This window comes from Clarias gariepinus, chromosome 20, assembly GCF_024256425.1.
Source record: "Clarias gariepinus isolate MV-2021 ecotype Netherlands chromosome 20, CGAR_prim_01v2, whole genome shotgun sequence".
Classification (NCBI taxonomy): Eukaryota; Metazoa; Chordata; class Actinopteri; order Siluriformes; family Clariidae; genus Clarias; species Clarias gariepinus.
Window position 1 is genome coordinate 24,108,340 of NC_071119.1, and position 19,275 is coordinate 24,127,614.

Below are 19,275 nucleotides of genomic sequence, written 5' to 3' on the forward strand. Positions count from 1 at the left end.
TAAAATAAACGCCCCTTTCACCCTCAATGAGGTGGAATGAGGTGCTTCGCTTAACCCCAGCTCCGCTTCTAATCACAATGCACATAATTAGACAAGAATTCTTTTCAAAGCTGGTTTAAAACAGAAAGAAAGAAGAAAAGAAAGAAATATTGAACCTTTACAGTGATTGTGGTAGGAAATATTCTATAAGGTCTTAAAAAAGGAGGCAATGGTCCGACAGTGGATTCTAGCACTGGAGCACTTTTAGCATAATACAGTAGGTCCCCTACATACGAACGAGTTCTGCTCTGAGGGCTTGTTCTTAAGTCCAATTTGTTCATAAGTCCAACAAACATCATCTAAGTACTAAGATACTGACACAATTGGCTATAAACAGTATGAAACTAAGTACTATTCCAATAATACTTGTTATACCCGAGTACAGAAAGTCTGTGGAACAAGTTATCACTTGCGGCTTAAAACCTGACGCGGAAACTGGAGCCTCCTTCCATAAAGGTTCGACAAGCTTCAATTTCCTTCTAAAAATATTTCACATTATCAGAACAATGACTATACAATATATTTTTTTTCAACACTCGTGTCATCAGTTACATGCATGAGCTGTTACTATAGGAACAATAAAAATAACACCTTATGATAAACTTGGAATAACATAAAGCATAAGAAACTCATAATGTCAAAACTTTTGAGTGGCAGAGTGCACATGAACACACACACACACACACACACACACACACACATAGACTCAGTCTTGTTCTAGCTTCGCTGGATTTCACATTTTTTGATGGCGGTTGCATAATCAGGTACCATAGCACTGTACTGCTCTGTCTGTCTGTCTGTCTGTCTGTCTAGTTCTTCCTGTCTGTCTCTCTGCCCTTTTACTGATGCTTTCAATATGAAAAACCCAGCATGATTCAAATATTAACTTACTCTACATGAGACAGAGACGGAGAGGTAGAAAGAGAGTAAAAGAGAGCAACAGAGAGAGAGAGAGAGAGAGAGAGAGAGAGTCTTTTGGGGACGGTATTGTGTCACATCCGAGCATGTGTGCACTAATAACACACCCCAACATCAGGCGAGAAAGAGGCTGAGTCATCCAGCACAGGAAACACATCACTACCCTGCTCTTTCTTTGCATCTCTCCATCATTTCTGTCGTTCTCTCCTCACTCCTGCTCTCATGCGGCAGCAGACATGCTAATGTTTGCTATATTCGGGCATGTCTATGAGTCCCCTGAGCTCAGGAAGCACAGTGGGAGTGCGTCAGAGTGTGTGTGTGTGTGTGTGTGTGTGTGTGTGTGTGCGCGCACTCAAGACAACCAGCTTCGCCTTCTTACCCACTTATGAGACAACTCGAGGCTGACCTGATCTCAGCCGGTGTCTACCACTGTAGGTGTGTGTGTGTGTGTGTGTGTGTGCACAATTAAATACACTATACATTACTCTTGCAGCATGTTTAATTCCTGTATGACTCATTCACAGTATAAATGATTTACATAATTTTTTTACATGATTCATTTTTTACATCATTTTTATGGTTAATTATTTTATTTTTCACGTGATTTTTTTTTTTTACACATGCTGGTTGTACGTTTATATATATTATTTTTCTTACATGATTCATTGCTTATTCTTATTATGTTTTATGTTTTATGTATTTTTCTTATTTGTTTAAAATTTATTTATCTCTACATGTAATTCTTTTACGATTCATTCCTTTTTCACGTGTGTTTCTTTTACACAATTTATTCATAATCAGGTGATTCGTTTACATGATTTGTTTATTTTTAATATGTGATGTGTATTTATATGACTATGTATTTGAAATGTATTAATTTCTATATTAAATTCTTTTGCAATTCCTTCATTTTTCATTTGTGATTTTTTTTACACGATTCATTCATTCATTTTTCACAGGTGATTCCTTTTTAAATGATTTACATGTCAAATTTTTTATAGGATTTATTCATTTTTTACATCTGATAATTTTATCAATCACTTTTAAGTGTGATGATTTCATGATTAATTAACTTTGATGTGATTCTTTGAAGTTTGTTCATCTTTACATCTGATTTTTTTGCAATGGTTTGACATATTTTCAACATTATTTTGTAAACGATTTGTTTTGCATGTTGTTTCTTTCACATTACAGATTCACATTTTTTTTCCCTTTTGTTTTTTTTTCTTTTTACACACAGTTCACGTATTTCCGCATATTAAATTCTTCACAGCTTTTACATTTCCTGCATGTGACTTTTAGGGCATAGCATTCTATCTGCCTACATTTTAATTTTAAATGTGTGTGTGTGTGTGTGTGTGTGTGTGTGTGTGTGTGTGTGTGTGTGCATTTGAAAGAAATACAAAAAGAGAGGTTACATTGTGCATTGTGTGTGTTTGTGTTAATGTTTATGCGTGATGTGTGTGTGAGTGTTTGTGTGTGAGTGTGTGTGTGTGTATGTGTGGGTGGGTGTTTTTTTCGGAGGAGGAAGGTTAGCGAGCGGGTCAGCGATGCATATAACAGCCCACATTATCGCACAGGTTGAAGAATGAAGAAAGAGAGAGAGAGAGAGAGAGAGAGAGAGAGAGAGAAAGAATGTGTGAAAGTGAAAAAAAAGGTGAGCAGCTTGAATTTTTAATATCGTATCCGTCCAAAATGAGCCGCTGAAAAATTAATCATATTTCTGTACCATCACTTCTAATAGCCTACTGTATAAACATGTCAGAATGACAAGCAGCGTCACCATGACGACGACGAGACAGGACATAAAAGACGACAGGATGTGCTGTTTTTTTTCCCGGAAACCCGTCGGTGTGAACGGTTGATTAGTTTCCTCTAACAGCGCGTTCTGTCATGTTTGATTGTTCTGCATGATGTGGAGAAGTGAGAGGAAATAAAACTGGACAGCTTCAATGCGTCTTGATATCTATTTTACAACATCTGCATACTGTAGATGTGTGTGTGTGTGTGTGTGTGTGTGTGTGCTGGAAGTTATAAACGAGGCTGGACTCACGATGTGCAGTTTGAGATAGTCTCCCAGTCCGGATGAGCTGTCGACTCTGATGAGCAGGGCGTCTTTAAGCTGAGTGCTGAAGCCCAGCGCCAGTCTGTCAGCTCGGGTGCTCGGCCTGTCGTTGGGCGGCCATGTGTATGTAATCCTACCTCCTTCACGCCCGAATATGTACGTCGTTCCGGCTGTGTAAAAAGGAGAAAGAGGCGTAAACATGGATTGTTAGCTTCTACGGAGAAACTTCTCCGTGGCAAAGCTGGAGGTGTTCAAATTACAGAATTATGTTCTGGTTAATGACATCATACTGTACACTTTTTTTTTTTTTTGGACATATTAAATCACACTGCATGACGGTAACACCTCCTGAAATATTTGCCCCCTTCCTGATTATTTGGATATTTGTCACACTTAAGTAATTAAGATCATGAAGCTATAAACGGGAGGCGGGAATCGAACCTGGACCCTGGAGGTGCGAGGCCACTACACCACCATGCTGCCATAAACATATAATTATTTAATGCTATTCATTTTTGCTTGACCTTTTTTATATATAGATCGATATATTGATTGTTGCTTAACAAGCTGTTAGGCGACAGTTCGAACCGCTAAGTCACCGGGTCACCTTATGCGACGATAACTTTGTTATATATATATAACTTTCGATAAATTTGTATTTAAATAATAATTTCTGTCCAAGTCTGTCTGACCCAATGTGAAGAAGTATTGGTTCTTTGGTTTAGGGGGCATTTACTTTTTCACATAGTGTCAGACAGGTTTGGGCAGCTTTTAATTCCCTTAATAAATAAAATCCTCGTTTAAAAACGTCATTTTGTTACTTCATTTACTCGGGTTATCCTTGTGTAATATTACAGAGTGTTTGATGAATAGGACTTTTTCACAGCACTGTACGAGTGAGTCGCCTTCCTGTTCGAGGCGTCGTCGCTTAACAGCTTAAAAACAAAAAGTGCTTTCTTGCCTGAAGTGCTTGTTTTACAGTGTTTTCTGACTAATCGCGGGTTTATATTTATCAGCGCGCCGTGACGTTCAGAGGTAAAGCTGTAACTTTTTCTAAAAATCTTCAAGACAGATGAGTTTGTCATCTCTCGGTAACATGACAAGCTGTCAAAGTGTTTTTGTTTTGTGTTTTTATTCAAGAGAGAAAACAAAAAACTAAACAAAAACTTTCACACTTTGTTTGAATTCTTGCTGCTGTAATGTAGCCCAGGAAACACTTACTGGTTTCAACAGTCAATGTAACTGGAAATGGATCAAATGTATCATTGTTTAAATAATAGAAAACATTTTAACGTTAATGTCAATATATACTGTAGATAAAAGTGGAACAAAAATGAATAACGTTAAATAATGAGATGTTTATGGTGGCACGGTCGCCTTGCACCTCCAAAGTACTGTATGAGTTCAATTCCCGTCTCGGGGTCTGTGTGCATGGAGTTTAAATGTTCTCCCCGTCCTTTGGTGGGTTTCCTCCATGTTCTCCGGTTTCCTCCCACAGTCCAAAAACATGCAGATTAAGCTAATTGACGTTTCCAAATTGGCCATAGTGTGTAAGCGAGTATCTGATTAGATTAGATTAGATTAGATTAGATTAGATTAGATTAGATTGGCACCCCATCCAGGGTGTGCCCCCGCCTCGTTCCCTAAGTCTCCTGGGATAAGCTCCAGGCCCCCTGTGACCCTGTACAAAGGATAAAGCGGTACAGGCGATGACTGAGTGAGTAAATTATATGTTTATTCGAGACTCATTTAATAAAATCTTTATTGATTGTGGAAGTAAACATACAGTATCATCAATTTGCAAAAGCTCCACGAGGCCAAAGTCATTATTCTGGAGTATAAAAATATTGAAATATGTCTGAGATTCCTGTTTACACTGTGTGTTGCTGGTATTGCGTCAATTACTTCCCCTCTTCCGGATATCTGTGTCATCGTCTCTACCGATTGCAGTTAATTAGAGCAAACGGCTTTGACATATATTAGGGAAGAATTATTCAATCAGGTTCGAGTAATATGATTAAACAAATTAGGCGAGAAAAATAACAACGGTTATTGACTGCGAATCTCCGCACACCGACGCACAGAAGATGAAGAGGTGTGAGCGCCAACACTTTCGAGCGACAAGAAAAGGATAGAGACTACGGGATATCACGAGGTATCTTAGGAAGCGGCGAGGTCGCACCCGGCCTGCTGAATTCTGATTAGCGACAGGACAGTGAGAGGTTTCGAATCAGACACGAGCCCTTTAGCGGGTAGCGTCGCGCAATTCCTCATACATGCTGCACACGGTGTTAGCAATTTTCAGCTCCGGTGAACGTGCTAGCGAAAGGGTCGGGACGCTCGGCTCCTCGTGCTGCACGAACAACGGACCTGTCTAAGACGGCAGAGGAAAAACAAATCTGGGAAAATAAATAAATAAATACATAAATAAATAAATAACATTTTGATTGGAGTGAAGTGAGTTGGTTTCCAGAGAGAGTGTTGCGGTATAGAGGAGGAATTAAAATAACGCAAAAGTTGCTTCGGGATTGTTTTTTTTTTTTTTTTTCCTATTTGCTGTCAGGCTCGAGTGGAGCCTCGCATCATGGAAGAGGATAAATCAGAACAATATTACAATGGAGGAGAAAGAAATGATACACCAGCCCTTTTTATATTAAGCCAAATCCTATAACAATCAACGTACGCGATCATTGCATCATTAGTCAACATTAATGAGAAAATTTCAGTATAGGGATTAAAGTCTGCATTACGATACTGGATTCTGATCTGGTCAGAAGGTTTATTCAGCAATACAGTAACAACTGCCTCATTCTAAAACGCTCTTGAAAGTCTTTATAAAAGTTTACAATTTATTAAGGTAATTGTAATTTTTCTGCAAAAATGTGAAAATATAAGTGAAAATGCCTTAAATCTAATCACATTTATCTACAATTTCTTAATATAAGATTACAACAATCTAAATATACTATACGATTGTTAACCCATAAAATGTGAGCAGCACAGATCCATACCAGAGTTCTATCATTTTTTTCCCAAAATGTCCCTCCAGTAGCAAAAATTTATACTTACTGTACATCAGTCCACAGTATTTTCTCAATATCTATAGTTTTAATGATCATTGCACTGCAATAAATATATTGTACAGTTTTATCAGAGGTAATATTGACATCTTAATGTACAAGTAGCACTTTGTGATGATTTTTATTTTATTTTTTTACTTTGTCAGAATATAATCCGTGTTACGTTAATACAGGTAGCACTTTCTGACGGGTTGGTTTAACATTATAAGTCAATCTGTTAGTTGAGTGTTAAATTAGGCATTTTACAAAAAAGTGTAATAAAACACACAAATGATAACAAATAAATAAAAATCAATACTAAACATCGCACCAGAAGTTACTGGAAGTAGTAGCATGGATTTATGGCGGGGTTGTTAAGCAGTTAAGGATGAAGTTATACAATAAACTTCTTATTTGGAGGTCCTTATATGGAAGCAGGTGTTTGTAGTTGTGGGAGGGTTGATACATTAAACTGTGTGTTTTGGGCACCAGAGATATCAATGCTTTTGAAATGTGTAAATTGTATCAGGAATGAAATACAAACTGATACATATGAGGAAATGAATTGCTCATATTAGCACAATTTGCTCATATTAATACTATTGTTTTGATCTGAAAATCAACCAGAAACTGCCATAAACAAACATGTGATCATGTGTTTATGGTTTTCCTTTTTCTTTTGGTATGTTCATGTTGGTTTACCTAAAAATAAAAAATAAATATAGTAATAAATATCGATTCTCTTTATTGACTCTTTAAAAAACAGCAATTAAAAATTATTATTATTATTATTATTATTATTATTATTATTATTATTACTTCTAAAGTAACTTTTACAACTTTTTTAAACATAATTTTTTGTAGTCATTTAGTAAGTTTTAAGAATTTATTAATTAAAAGAACCAAACTCATCTCCCATTAGAAAAATACCTTTATGTCTATTATTTTCTATAAATAAGCTTAATAATCATATATTTAGTTTCTTTTCTCATAATCTTATATTTTAAACTAGAAAAAATATATACATTTCACTAGATTTAAAATATTTTTACTTGCTAAAATGTCTCTTTTTGAGGTGTGGTAATGGCAGTGCATTGCTCCACAGCTTTAACTATAACTGGATAAATATGACACAATGTAAACATGTTTTGATTAATAAACACATGCACCTTTTACTACATTGATTGAGTTAGACATCTCTTGGTGCGGAAAATGTAACCAGCTTCAGAGTGGCTATATTAAATTCCTGCTTTACAGTGACATAACATTGTTAATTTATTTCCTATAAAAGCAAAATGGAGAATGTTTGCAAACAATAATAAGAAGCAGAATATGGTGCAAAACAAACAAAAAATAAATAAATCAACGTGAAAAATGGTTTTGCTTTCATTTCATCAGCTCGGAGAACAACGTCAGCCTCTCTGGTTAACTTGTTGCCCAATCTAGTAAACTGGTTATTTAGAGTTATTTTTCGCTCAAAAAGAAAGATGCTGGGTAATGGGCGCCAGGCTGGAGATGTTTAAATATTCATTGACCATTCCAGCAGGAACAATAGGCCATACATCACCCTGACTGTAATCTGCACATTTTCCTGTAAACTACCTCATGAGGCAAGAACAATATCAATAACCTGTTTTGCATTTATTTATATATTTATATATTTATGTATTTGCTTCCCAGTCCTCCGCAGCCCAGTGGAATCATTTACAGCGTGGAGACAAATGCTCCTGTGTCTCCTCGTCTTGGCCTGCTCTCTATCACACACCCACCTGCTTCGAAGAAGCGAGCGAGAGAAATGAAATTGGAGTTACGAAGCACTTTCACACCACGAAGCGAACGCTACACCAATATTTGGTCATTTCTATTCCGTTTTATGGCGCATCTGCTTGCACAGCGATCAGCGGTATGGCTTCGGATCCAATTTTACAAGGCCGTGGCTTCCAGGCGAAACACACACACACACACACACATGCACACACTCACACACTCACTCACATACATATATCTGCCATGTAGTTTGTCCAAACTCAGTGCTTATTATAATTAAACCCTTTCATGCCATGTCTCAGCCTCCAGCTAGATTTTAGCTCAATTCTGACTCACCGCTTCAGGCAGCCAGGAGCCAGAAGAAGACATACTAGCGTCGCCATCCAATCCAAGCAGGATGTTCATTTACACACTTCGACTTCCTAATGACAGAGAAACTATTGTGCATCTTTCAGGAAGAGACAGATTACCTGCACACCTGCAGGCTTTACTGGTGGAGCTGTCCGATCAGCACCATATGCAGTGAAACGATTTCAAGCAGGGATTACTAAAAATGTAGTCAGTAATTATCTGATTTTTTTTTTACACTTGTCTGATCATGATCTAAGATTTAGAAAGTTGCCAACTTTTTTCCAAATATACACACAAAACCACAAAACGAAGCCAGTGGTGCCAGTCTAATCAGATCAATTATTCAAGCAGAACAGGATTATCAGAAACTCAAGCATGTTTCATTACCAATATCAGTCACATTTTATACATCACGCACAAGTTTCAGAGTTCAGAATCTAATCAGCTGACTCATTCAGGCCAAACAGGATTATCAGACGCTCAAACATGTTTTTCTTCAAATATCAGCTTTAACACATCTGACATTTTTGTTCACTGTTCTAGCAACAGGAACTTTGTCGTTCTCCCTTTCTCAGTACATGACATAGAAAAATGTCTTTTTGATTACTGCACAACACAATGAGATTTTTGCCTCAAGATGTAGCACGTTGACTGAAAAAGAGAGATTCATGGATCCCATCATTAAAAGTTATTGGAAAGCTTTATGCATGTTTGATGATGAGCTGTAAGGAAGGGTTTACGTTTGGTTTTATGAAAGTAACACATCCCTGTCATTGTTTATTGAAACTTCAGGACTCCATTTTTCTTGTGAACGAAGTCGTGTGACATTTACTGAAGACTTCAAGCACAGTACAGTGATGAGACTCACAGCAAAGTATTTGGAATGGTGCAAACGTTTTAAAGAAGACCGAACGTCCGTAAATGACGATCCTGGCCGAGGTGAAACGTAACGCACTGCAGTCATCCTCGTGAACATTCAGTGAGTGGAAAGCCTGATTAACTCATCCCCCATACAGTCCTGACCTGGCTTCAAGCCATTTCCACATGTTTGAGCCATCAAAGGGGTTCCTGGAAGGCCTCATGAATCACAAAGGCAGTCTGATCACCTTTCCACTTTTTTGTCCTCGATGGTATCCAAGCACTAGTGAAACACTGTGATAATTGAAGTAGTGTAGCGAATTTAAGGTAGTTTGTATTCCTCAAACTGTGTTCTGTAATTCTGCACAATCAAAAGTCCCACTTTGACTTGAATGCCATTTGTAGGGTTGATAAGTAAACAAGTGATTAGTAAACAAGCTATTGTTTATAATTTGAAAAGTATAAATATGTATTCTGACCAAAATTTACATAACCAGGAAGTCATCTTTACAGTACACGAATCACAGGGTTCAAAGTTCAAATTGTTTTCCTTTTATTCTTAAGATTGAATAACTGCTGTGATCATAAGGGGGTCCTTGGAAATATGTTTACTATTGACGTGGAGTCTGGCTGGAAAAATGTTCGAAAACCTGTTGGACTTTTGGCTTTCTCCAGTACAGGTAAGGGTATGCAAATTAAGCAAAACAAGCTAATTGACAAAAATGCTTTAATGAAAACCACAAACCTCTTCTGGAAAATTCAGAAGTGTCTTAATTACTTGACAATAGTTACTTCAAAATGATAAATGCAAAATGCATTATCAGTCCAAAAGTGTTTTTTTTTTTCTGTCTGAGAAATAAAAGTTTGAACATTCAATTACACCACAACATACAGGTATCTGAAGCTTGTCACCAATTAGGCATACTAAAGATGCCACAAACTCTACATGTCTTCATGTCTCAGGCAAAGGCTCTGTTCTACATGAAGCATCTGAGCATTCTCCCGGAGGGTCCAACTCTAATTCCCCTTAGGGTACTAGATGAAACCTTAGACTATCAAAGAGTGCATTCTCTGGAGTCAACTTTTGCCTGGAGCAAACGAGCAGAACCAGTGGTGCAAATGTAATTGGTTGCATTAATCAAACCACACAGCATTCACACAAGCTAAAACATTTAAGAAAAACAAGAAGTACTATTTTAAACATAGAATATAGTTCAAAAATTAAGTTACTTCGATTGTTTCATCATAGTGATGAAAACCATCCTCCATAAAGCGAGTTGCATTCAAGGCTTCATATTTCATCGTTCGGTGTTTACCGGCACTGTCTGAAATGCAGAAGGGATCGCTGGTGTGAAATCCTGCGCCGTGTGTATGCAGGCTCCAGGGGTGAAGGATAATTATCCTTCGGCATACGGCTCCGTTCTCTCCCTCGTCCCAAGATCATCACGCAGATATGGATCTGTTGTAGTCATCAGATACAGTCAGTTGCTGGAAATATTACCCTCTTCGGCCGGTAGCCCTTTTTGCGCCTGGCTTTCTACCACTCTCTCTATCTGTACAGTATGTTCGTCTACCGCCTCAATGCTTAAACCCATTCTTATTTTTCCTCGCTGGTAAAATACTGGTAAGGTTTGACGGACAGATAAAGAGTGCGTCGGTGCTTTTCTATGGCTGATGAGTATCTTTTGTAAAATGTCATCTTTTTAGCAATCGCACTCTCGTCAAAGGGGGTCAGCGGAGGTGTGCGGCGAGGACGAGGAAGAGCGGAGCGCAGCTAATGGCACTGTAATGGGGTTAAATTTCAGCGCCCCAGCCTATTCCTGCCGGCACTTAATGAAGCGTGAGGCCTCCGTGAGCCTAGCGATTAGCATCTTAAATATGCTTCGAGGTTTGAGATGGGCGAAGAATTGAGACAAGGAAGGAAAGAAAAAGGATGCATGGGAAGTTTCAATCAAGCTGCATACTGAGGGTCAGTCGTTCTACCTGTCTTTCGTTTGACCTCTGGTGAAGCAGCCTCTGTAATGAGCCTTACATTATCGTTATTGCACAGAAACCGGAGGAGGAATCTAATTAAATCCATAGGTTTGTGATTCTACAGAAATAAAGTCGCCAATATATCTCGACTTTCTGGCAGGTTGATCTGTACAGAAATATGAATCCACATGTCCATATAGAACAGACTGATGTACAGTACGTATACTGTACGACTATGCTGTTTGACTTGTTCTGATAAGATCCACCAAACAAGGTATAGTAAATATCATTATTTAGAAGAAAAAAAGTAAACCCATCAACTCCTGCATCTTAAACATGCTGCATCCTCCCTGAGATTTCCTCTTCGGCCAGCTACTGTAGGCAATTAGCTCAAGCCACAAACATCAAGATAATACCTCGAAGATTGATCACTAGCCCACAGAAATGCCTAAAGTACAAAAACCTCATGAAAACTCTCCAGGGAAAATCAGCACCATGTTTCAGAGAGCCTCACTAAATGGGTTCCATCAGTTTATTATTCCTGAAATATACAGCTGTCAGCATTGACGACTTTGTCAGGAGGACAATACAATTAGAATAGAAAGCAGGACTGTTGTATGAAATAAAAGGAACAAAGACTGAATTATGGGAGTCAACCATAAGTTTTATGTAAAGGGTCAGAAAATTCAGAAACTACTCCTTCTGAGAAGCAGAAACTGGAAAGTACGCACAGTGCATTGCTATAAAGTCTTGTCTGTAGAACAAAAAAAGCCTTTTCGAAAACACTTTACAGGAAGACGATATTTAAAAACTCAGATTTTAGTGTTGATGTCTGGATGATTTTGACTTGTTAAAGCGTCCAACACAAGTTCTGTATCTCCTATGTTTGACATCAGAACATTATGTACTCAGTGGCTTCATGTCAGCCTTCTGATCGGTTAAGGTAGCGGTTCTTATCCATGGTCCTGAAAGACAACCTGTTCTGCACAGTGTAGTGTTTAGGCAGCGCCCACATTTAATTAGACATTATATACATTTAATAAAAACGTTCCAGGACTAGGGTTAAGAACCACTGGGTTAGGGTTGCCATTGGCTCAGTGGTAGGTGTTTCGCTTGCCACTCAGAAAACATGGGTTTGATTTCCAGCCAGTGCCCAAAACCCAGCCACTGTACCATTTGCAAAATCAGATTAAATGGGAAGGTTGTGTCAGGCATAAATCTGGCATAAAACCTGTGCCAAGCTTGTATGTGTGGACCGGATGTGATCCTTTGCCAGAAGCAGCATATTCATTTTTAATGAATTAATAAAATGTTTAATAATTTAATTAAAATTTTTTTGAAGAAATCAAATGCTTGTATGTGTGGAATAGACCGGAGTCTCTGATTTACAAGTTCACCACCTTGAAAACGGCTGTTCAAGAACATTAATCAGCTCCTTCTGACCAAGCAGATTCAACAATTAAACATATACAGATAGACCACAAGTCAAAAGTTTGGACACACCTTCCAATTCCATGGTTGTTCCTGGTTTTTATTTATTTCTGCACTGTAAAACAATGCTAAAGGCATCCAAAATGTGCAATAATCTCCTTTGCACAGGTAATATTGAATTGTGTTTGCTACTTATTCTGTGTAAAGCCGTCATAACTGCTCTAATCTGAGGTGGAACTTTGAAATAATTGGTTATATCCAACTAAAAGATTGTCTAGCCTAGCAGTAGCCATGACATTTACAGAACATGGACCCTAATATTCCAATAATAAGGGGAATAACAGCATCATGTACTGTACACACCTCAATCAGAACATTCTGACCCAATCTGGTATGTTCAGAATGATAGCATGAATATTAGCTGGAAACACATGATCCGATCGTTTCCTTTACAGTATGTCGCCATAAATTTAATCTTTCTGCACGTTTGCCCTAATGATGTGACGAGTTCCTAAGAGGGACATTTAGCTTCCATTTCTAAACAGTAAACTCCATGAGAACAAACAGCTCCTAAAACAGGATCCCCCGAATATCTGGCTGAGGACGAAGCACTGATTCTCCACTAGTCATACCACAGAAGGCGGGATTTATCAGAAAATATGAGGAGCCTAACCTAACCTCAATTTTAAAGAAAAATATTTCTTTTTCTGTTATATTTTCAGCAGATTCAGTGCTGTACAGTGAGCCAAACCACTTGAATTGCTAAGCCTAGCTGGTGTCACCAATAATCAACCAAAAGCCCTAAAGCTTCCATGGTTCCACAGAAACTTAGCAGAAAGGTAATAAGCTGGTCTGTTTTCTTCTCTTTATACTGTAGCATGAAGCTTGTGTCAGGCTTTCTGAGCTTGCAACATGGACGGCTTGTTATCCCTCACCAGGAAAGGACTCCTCCAAATCCATCCTGTCTTTCCGAGCTCAAAACAATCCCTGTACATCTTCCTTTTTTTTTTTTTTTGCCGACCCTTACAAAGAGCACCACGTAGCATAGGTATACTGTATGCTCAGCATACAGTCGTCTCCTGTTAGCGCCTTGATATTGGCCTACATGGACTTTGCTTGTCATGGCACTTTGTTTTCTGTCGACCTAATGCGCTCTTACAACTCCTGACGTGTTGCTGAACTGCGTACTGTGCATTCAGTGTTGAGGAGGTGTCCGATCCTATTGTATGGCAAAGGAAAGAACTTACCATGTGTAAGGAGAACGCTATAGCCAGGGGAAGGATTGTCAGATTCACTCATGTCTGTGTGGAATTTTCCCTCCTCTTCTACCAGGCTGTTTATGGTTTTTTTTTTTGGAGGGTTTAACTAATTCAGGAGCTTTTTGCCATAATCAGATTTTCACTTCCTCTTGCAAGCGGAAAGCTTTCCAGATTGTGACTTCACGCTTGAAAAATGTACATGGCTAATCAAAGGGCTGTTTTAGTGCTGGCTTGTGGTTGGCTATTATTAGCAAGCTGTGAACCACAGGGGACTGGAGATCTCACATTCTTTGTGAATAAATACCTGGCAAGTTTATTCTCATCTGAAATTAAGAAATGCAAAAAGATCTAAACACCTTTAAATTTCAGAATCCTGAAAAATGCAACTGCTGGCTTTGATATTTTCCTTTTGACTGTGCTTGTATGTTCTCCCCGTGCTTGGTGTGTTTCCTCCAGGTACTTTGGTTTCCTCCTACAGTCCAAAGACAAGCCATTTCCAATAGTTACATTGTTTTTAATAATATTCATTGCCTATAGTGTCTGACTGGGTGTATGAACGAGTAAGTGTTCACTTGCATTCTTGATTAGGGTTGGGGTTGGCACCCCACCCAAAGTGTATCCTGCCTTGTGCCCTAGGTCCCCTAGAGCACTCTGTGTGATTCTCTGTGTGATTTATTTGGATGGTTAACCTATTTAAAAGGAAAACCTTGTCAGAGAAACTCTCTTTTTGTGATTTTGTGGGTTTCCCAAACAAAAAACATGCCAAAGAACTCTGCAGAAGAGGACATGATGCTCTTGTTTGCTATGCTCCTCAGGGATTAATGGTTCTACCATTCTAAAAGGAAACTACCTGGCACCAGGAGGTCTTTCAGATAGACAAAGCAAAGAACTTTTAATGGTCCTAGTTGGACCGTATTTTGTAGGAGCGTATGATGTCCTGTTTTTTTTTTTATTCCTCCCAAGAGTTCTTTGGATTGTTAATTACGTAAAATTTTTAGCGGTTACTCCAGTGGGACATAGCAAAGTATCCTGTATGGTGTGAGCTGGAGCAATTTGTTCCATATCACACTTCAAAAAGAACTTTAAAGAGAACTCACCCAGAGAAAGAAACCTTTAAAGAAAAGGACTATTCCTTTCTTCACTGAGCGTACTCAAATTTAGTCTATTATTTATTCCAATGCATGTCTAAATTATGTACCCTGACAAATTAATAAACACATCCAGTTTTATAAAGCGTTGTTTGGTTGCTTAGACGTTCTTAATATTGTACGATCCTACACCTTTTGAGATATGGTTCCAAGTAAAACCCTTTTAGGAACATGATTATTTATATTATTATTAACCAATTTCAGTAAGCGAGAATACATCACCGGAATATGATCCTCCTATTCCTCAATTTCCTCCAGACGATCATTCAGAATGATGAATCCTTGGCTGTCCTTAGCAGAACTGGGCAGTGCTTTAGTGGACTTCATTTGCTCTCCGCCTGTCTGCTGGTGGTAAATCAGTAGCCGCTGGCTGCTAGCCGTCCTTGTGTTTGCTTAATAAGTCTGGCACTATTGGCATCTATATGGCCCTGTCGATATAAACCTTTACAGCTGACCGCCCCACTCATTCATCTCCAGCCCCACATGGGAGGAATCCTTATAGCCAAAGTCCCATAACCAGAATAGATCCATAAGGAAGCCTGGCTGGCTGCAAGTACCTCAGATGGCTCATCACAGGTCATTTCATAGTCGGACAAACAAACGGTCCTAAAACCGAACAGATTGCATATTATGGAACCGGGGGTAACTGGGTGCAGTTAGCTAAGCTAGCAATTTGCTCAATCTTATGGTACTGTAAGCTAAAAATAATAAGCATAGGCTTCCTAGTCTACAGTTATTGTAATCTTCAACACCAACAAAGCACTAATTTTTATTATTAATAATATGATTATTATGATTTAGACTCTTTAAGGGTGCATTATTATTATTATTTTGTGCAAGAATCAAAATGGCTTCATATTTAATGCCGGTGGTTAATTAGAACTGAACAAAAGAGTATAGCCATGCATTGCATCAGAATGCAATTATACAGAAATAAGGGGGAAAAAATGCTTGTTAGCATGATATCTCAGGATGTTTACATTAACAGTACACCTAAACTTCAACAAATAAACTAACATCACACACACCATCTCCTCCTTCCTATAAAAAGCACATCACCATCGTCCCCTTTTTTATTTTTTACTTCCACTGAGACCCTAAGGTCCACCAAAACTATCCGAATAATGCCCAAAGTTCTATTCCATCAGTCCATTATGTCTGCAATTCCTTTTCTCGTTCTTTTAACTCCCCTCCCCCACTCCTCTCTACTAGACTTGTTTTTTGCCCTAATGACTGCTGCATGGGGTGGTAATAATTTTAAAATAATGACATCACACTGGGATGAAATCTCTAAACACTAAAACACAGATGTTAAATAAGCAACTTTAGGAAATTTGCCAAGGCATTGGATAAGACTCAGGGAAGGAAAACTACACCCGGATTAAATAATATTGCATCAGATGGGTAAAGTAATGCAAGACAAAAACACATACTCAGCACTGCAGAGCCAAGCTTTCCACCACACTGCTCGAAGATTAGCTTTGAATGCATCCTGAGTTTAATTCGGTGCAAAATCTACAAGCAGGGACTCTATAAAGACCTCATCTTTCTGTCAAATGTAGAACCAATTTAGATTTTCTGTATAAGAACCTACTTGAAATCTTTCGGGTTCTTGTAAAGCAGCAGGGCTCAATTCTGCCCCGCAAACTGTCTCAGCACACCTGATTGAACTAATTAGCTAATTAAGAGCCTTTTATGAATAGATGTGGGTGTGATAGTTGGTTTAAAAGTTTCCAGACAGGGGAATTGAAGAAGATTGAGATAACCAGAACCGAAAGTAAACTGTACTGTAAGTTGAATCTTAAGCACAAGATGAAGGTGAATGATGTTGAAGTTTTAAAACAATCCTTAAGGGATTTTTATAAATGGGATGCTTGTAAATTTGGACATTAATACTGTAGGTTTTCCATTTTTTTATAATAATAATATCCAGCCAATTTTTGGCAAGGCCCTTAACCCTATGACTATATATAATACCCAGCCACTGACATGGCCAGGGCATCCTCAGTCCCAGTTCCTGGGTGGGTTGGTTGTGACAGGCAGCAAGAAAACTCCGACAATAACTTGTAGATGGAATGATCTGATGTTGCAATGTCAAGAAATGGAAAAAAGCTCAAGAAAAATAAGGAAAGTGCCCTGGTTTTCAACATCTTTTGCTTTTGGGATTGCTTGTAATTGTTGGCCATTTGTCACTTATAGGATTCATTATTTGAAATAGCAGTAACACTCCTACTTCTAATTATGAAATCATTCAAAGCCTTGAACAAGAACCAGAAAGATTCCCTTTTTCTTGAAACTTGGTGATCACTTTGAGCGACTGTAATTCGTCACTCTGTCTGGAACCTGGAGTTTTTGCGACCCTCACAGGTCAACGTGATGGCTTCTCTCAAACTGTAACCGCCTCGTTTTTGGACTTGTCCATTGAGCAAATTAAAACGATCGCTCGCAAACTGTATTTGCACAGTTTTTAAGAGAAACAAGTGACATGCCAGAGCTTGTGCTTTGAATCCCGGCGGGTGACATGATCATTCACTTTTCACTCCTTAGCATCAGCCTTGGATAATTTTCTTTAATATCTGAGTAAAAAGCTGAGGAACTCACCGCCTCACATTGACGCAGCTCATCATGGCTACCACTGTGCCTCTCTAAGAGCCTTCACAGAATTACAATACAAGCTGGCCTTTGCTGTAAGCGAGGTCTGCCACTGTTGACAAGCTAAATTGTCTTAATTAACTTGTCCAGCAGCAGGCCACTGTACTCAGGCTTTATTACAAGGTTGTACAAGATCTCCCCGTATAATCACTTTCTGCTTTATTTATTCTCACCCCCCACAACCAATGTTATACTTGCTCACACATTGTTGCATTATAAAATAAATAATTATCACATTACCGGTCTTTAGGCATAATTGCTTCTTTGCATGCCTTCATTGAAACACATCTCATAGCTGATTAGGGAGAGGGGAAAAAAAAAGGGCATCAACAAATCGTTCTCACTCAGTAATTCGTCTGATAAACATTCGCTTTAGTGGCTATCAAAACTGCAAAGCTCACACCATTTAGGTAATTTTTTTTTTTTCTCCACCATTTTTTCCTACTCACACCGCCAACAGATGTGGTGTTCAACAGCAGTTCCAATTACTGAAAAAAGCACGATGGGAGAGAGAATGAGAGGAGATAATTACACAGAGGAAGCCAGGCGGAAAATGGGGAGGCGAGGCGAGGCGAGGCACTTGGCGAAAACGTCGGGGAAACGATAGCGCGGGTTTGACGACGGGCTCGAATGAGAAGGGCCTCCCACCAAGGAAAAAGACTAAAGTCTCTACAGAGACTCTAAGAGCGACCGTAGCATACCGAAAATCAGCATTAATCCGGTTAATAAATCTGAATAAATCTGATTAATAACGATCCTCTTCACAAAAAGTACACATCATGTCTCCACTCGTAGGGTTTTGTCTTTGATTCTATTTCATCTCTGATTCTATTAGGAGAGCAGCTCGTTTATCTATATACCAAAAAATGAGCCTTGAAGCACGGAGATCAACGATGATAAATTGCGCAGCGGAGAAACGCAAAGAGACCTCCGGGTTTTTTTTTTTGTTTTTTTAGCAGTTTGAGTCGTTTGGTGGTGAGAAGGGAACTGCGCAGAAAGCACATTATCAGAATGTTCTCAGCAGTATTTCGCTGAGCCTCCAGAAGACTCCGGCTCCAGCCGGTCCTCGAGTCACGCAGCAAAAAAAGCTGGTGAAATTTTTTTTTTTTTTAAATATCACATCGCTGTTGAATTCTGGTTTGGTCGGAAGGTGTTGATTAGTTCTCTAGACCAGCACCTCTGAGCACAGTGCAGCTGCAAATGACAAGGTTGAACTCATGTCCTCACGCTGGCTTGGCAGGCTATGTGTTTAAAAGGTTACTAATTAAAAGGTCATCGGATCAAACCCTCAACAAAGCTGCCACTGTTAGACACTCGAGCAAGGACTTTAACTCTCACTGCTTTAGGTGTCATGGCTAACCCTGCGCTCTGAGTTCTGAGTTACTGTACTTATTAGGTTGGACTTTTTAATGCTAAGACCAGGATTTCACTGCAATCTATTGCACGATCATTAAAGATTTTCAATTTCTCTGCTTTTTCCAGGTCTGTCTTAAATTAAACTTATAAGTACGTTAAAATAGATCTTGGTCATAACAAATGTTTCTGCTCTGTGGACTGAATGTGGGTACTTAGCTAAGCTAAATCCGTCTGTGCTAAATTAATTTGGTCCAGTATATTTTGAAGTTTCTGTATATCCAGTTATTCTGTAACTCTTAGAAAGAGTTAACATCTTTCGAGGAACTTTGGAACACATTTTTGTGCGGAACAAGGGTTGTGAAATGGAGAGAACATAAAAACTCCACACATAAACACAC

The 19,275-nt window shown here is 38.7% G+C and overlaps 1 protein-coding gene across 23 annotated transcripts in view; it reads right to left on the minus strand.

Annotated features, from left to right (window-relative positions):
* Positions 1 to 19,275, minus strand: part of LOC128508286 (neurexin-1a-like) — a 359,836-nt gene that overhangs the window by 140,120 nt on the left and 200,441 nt on the right. For all 23 annotated transcript variants that reach the window (XM_053479541.1, XM_053479540.1, XM_053479548.1 and 20 more), the window contains one exon: positions 3,011 to 3,192. In XM_053479541.1, the coding sequence (XP_053335516.1) occupies positions 3,011 to 3,192 (182 nt within the window). The remainder of the gene's footprint in view (positions 1 to 3,010; positions 3,193 to 19,275) is intronic.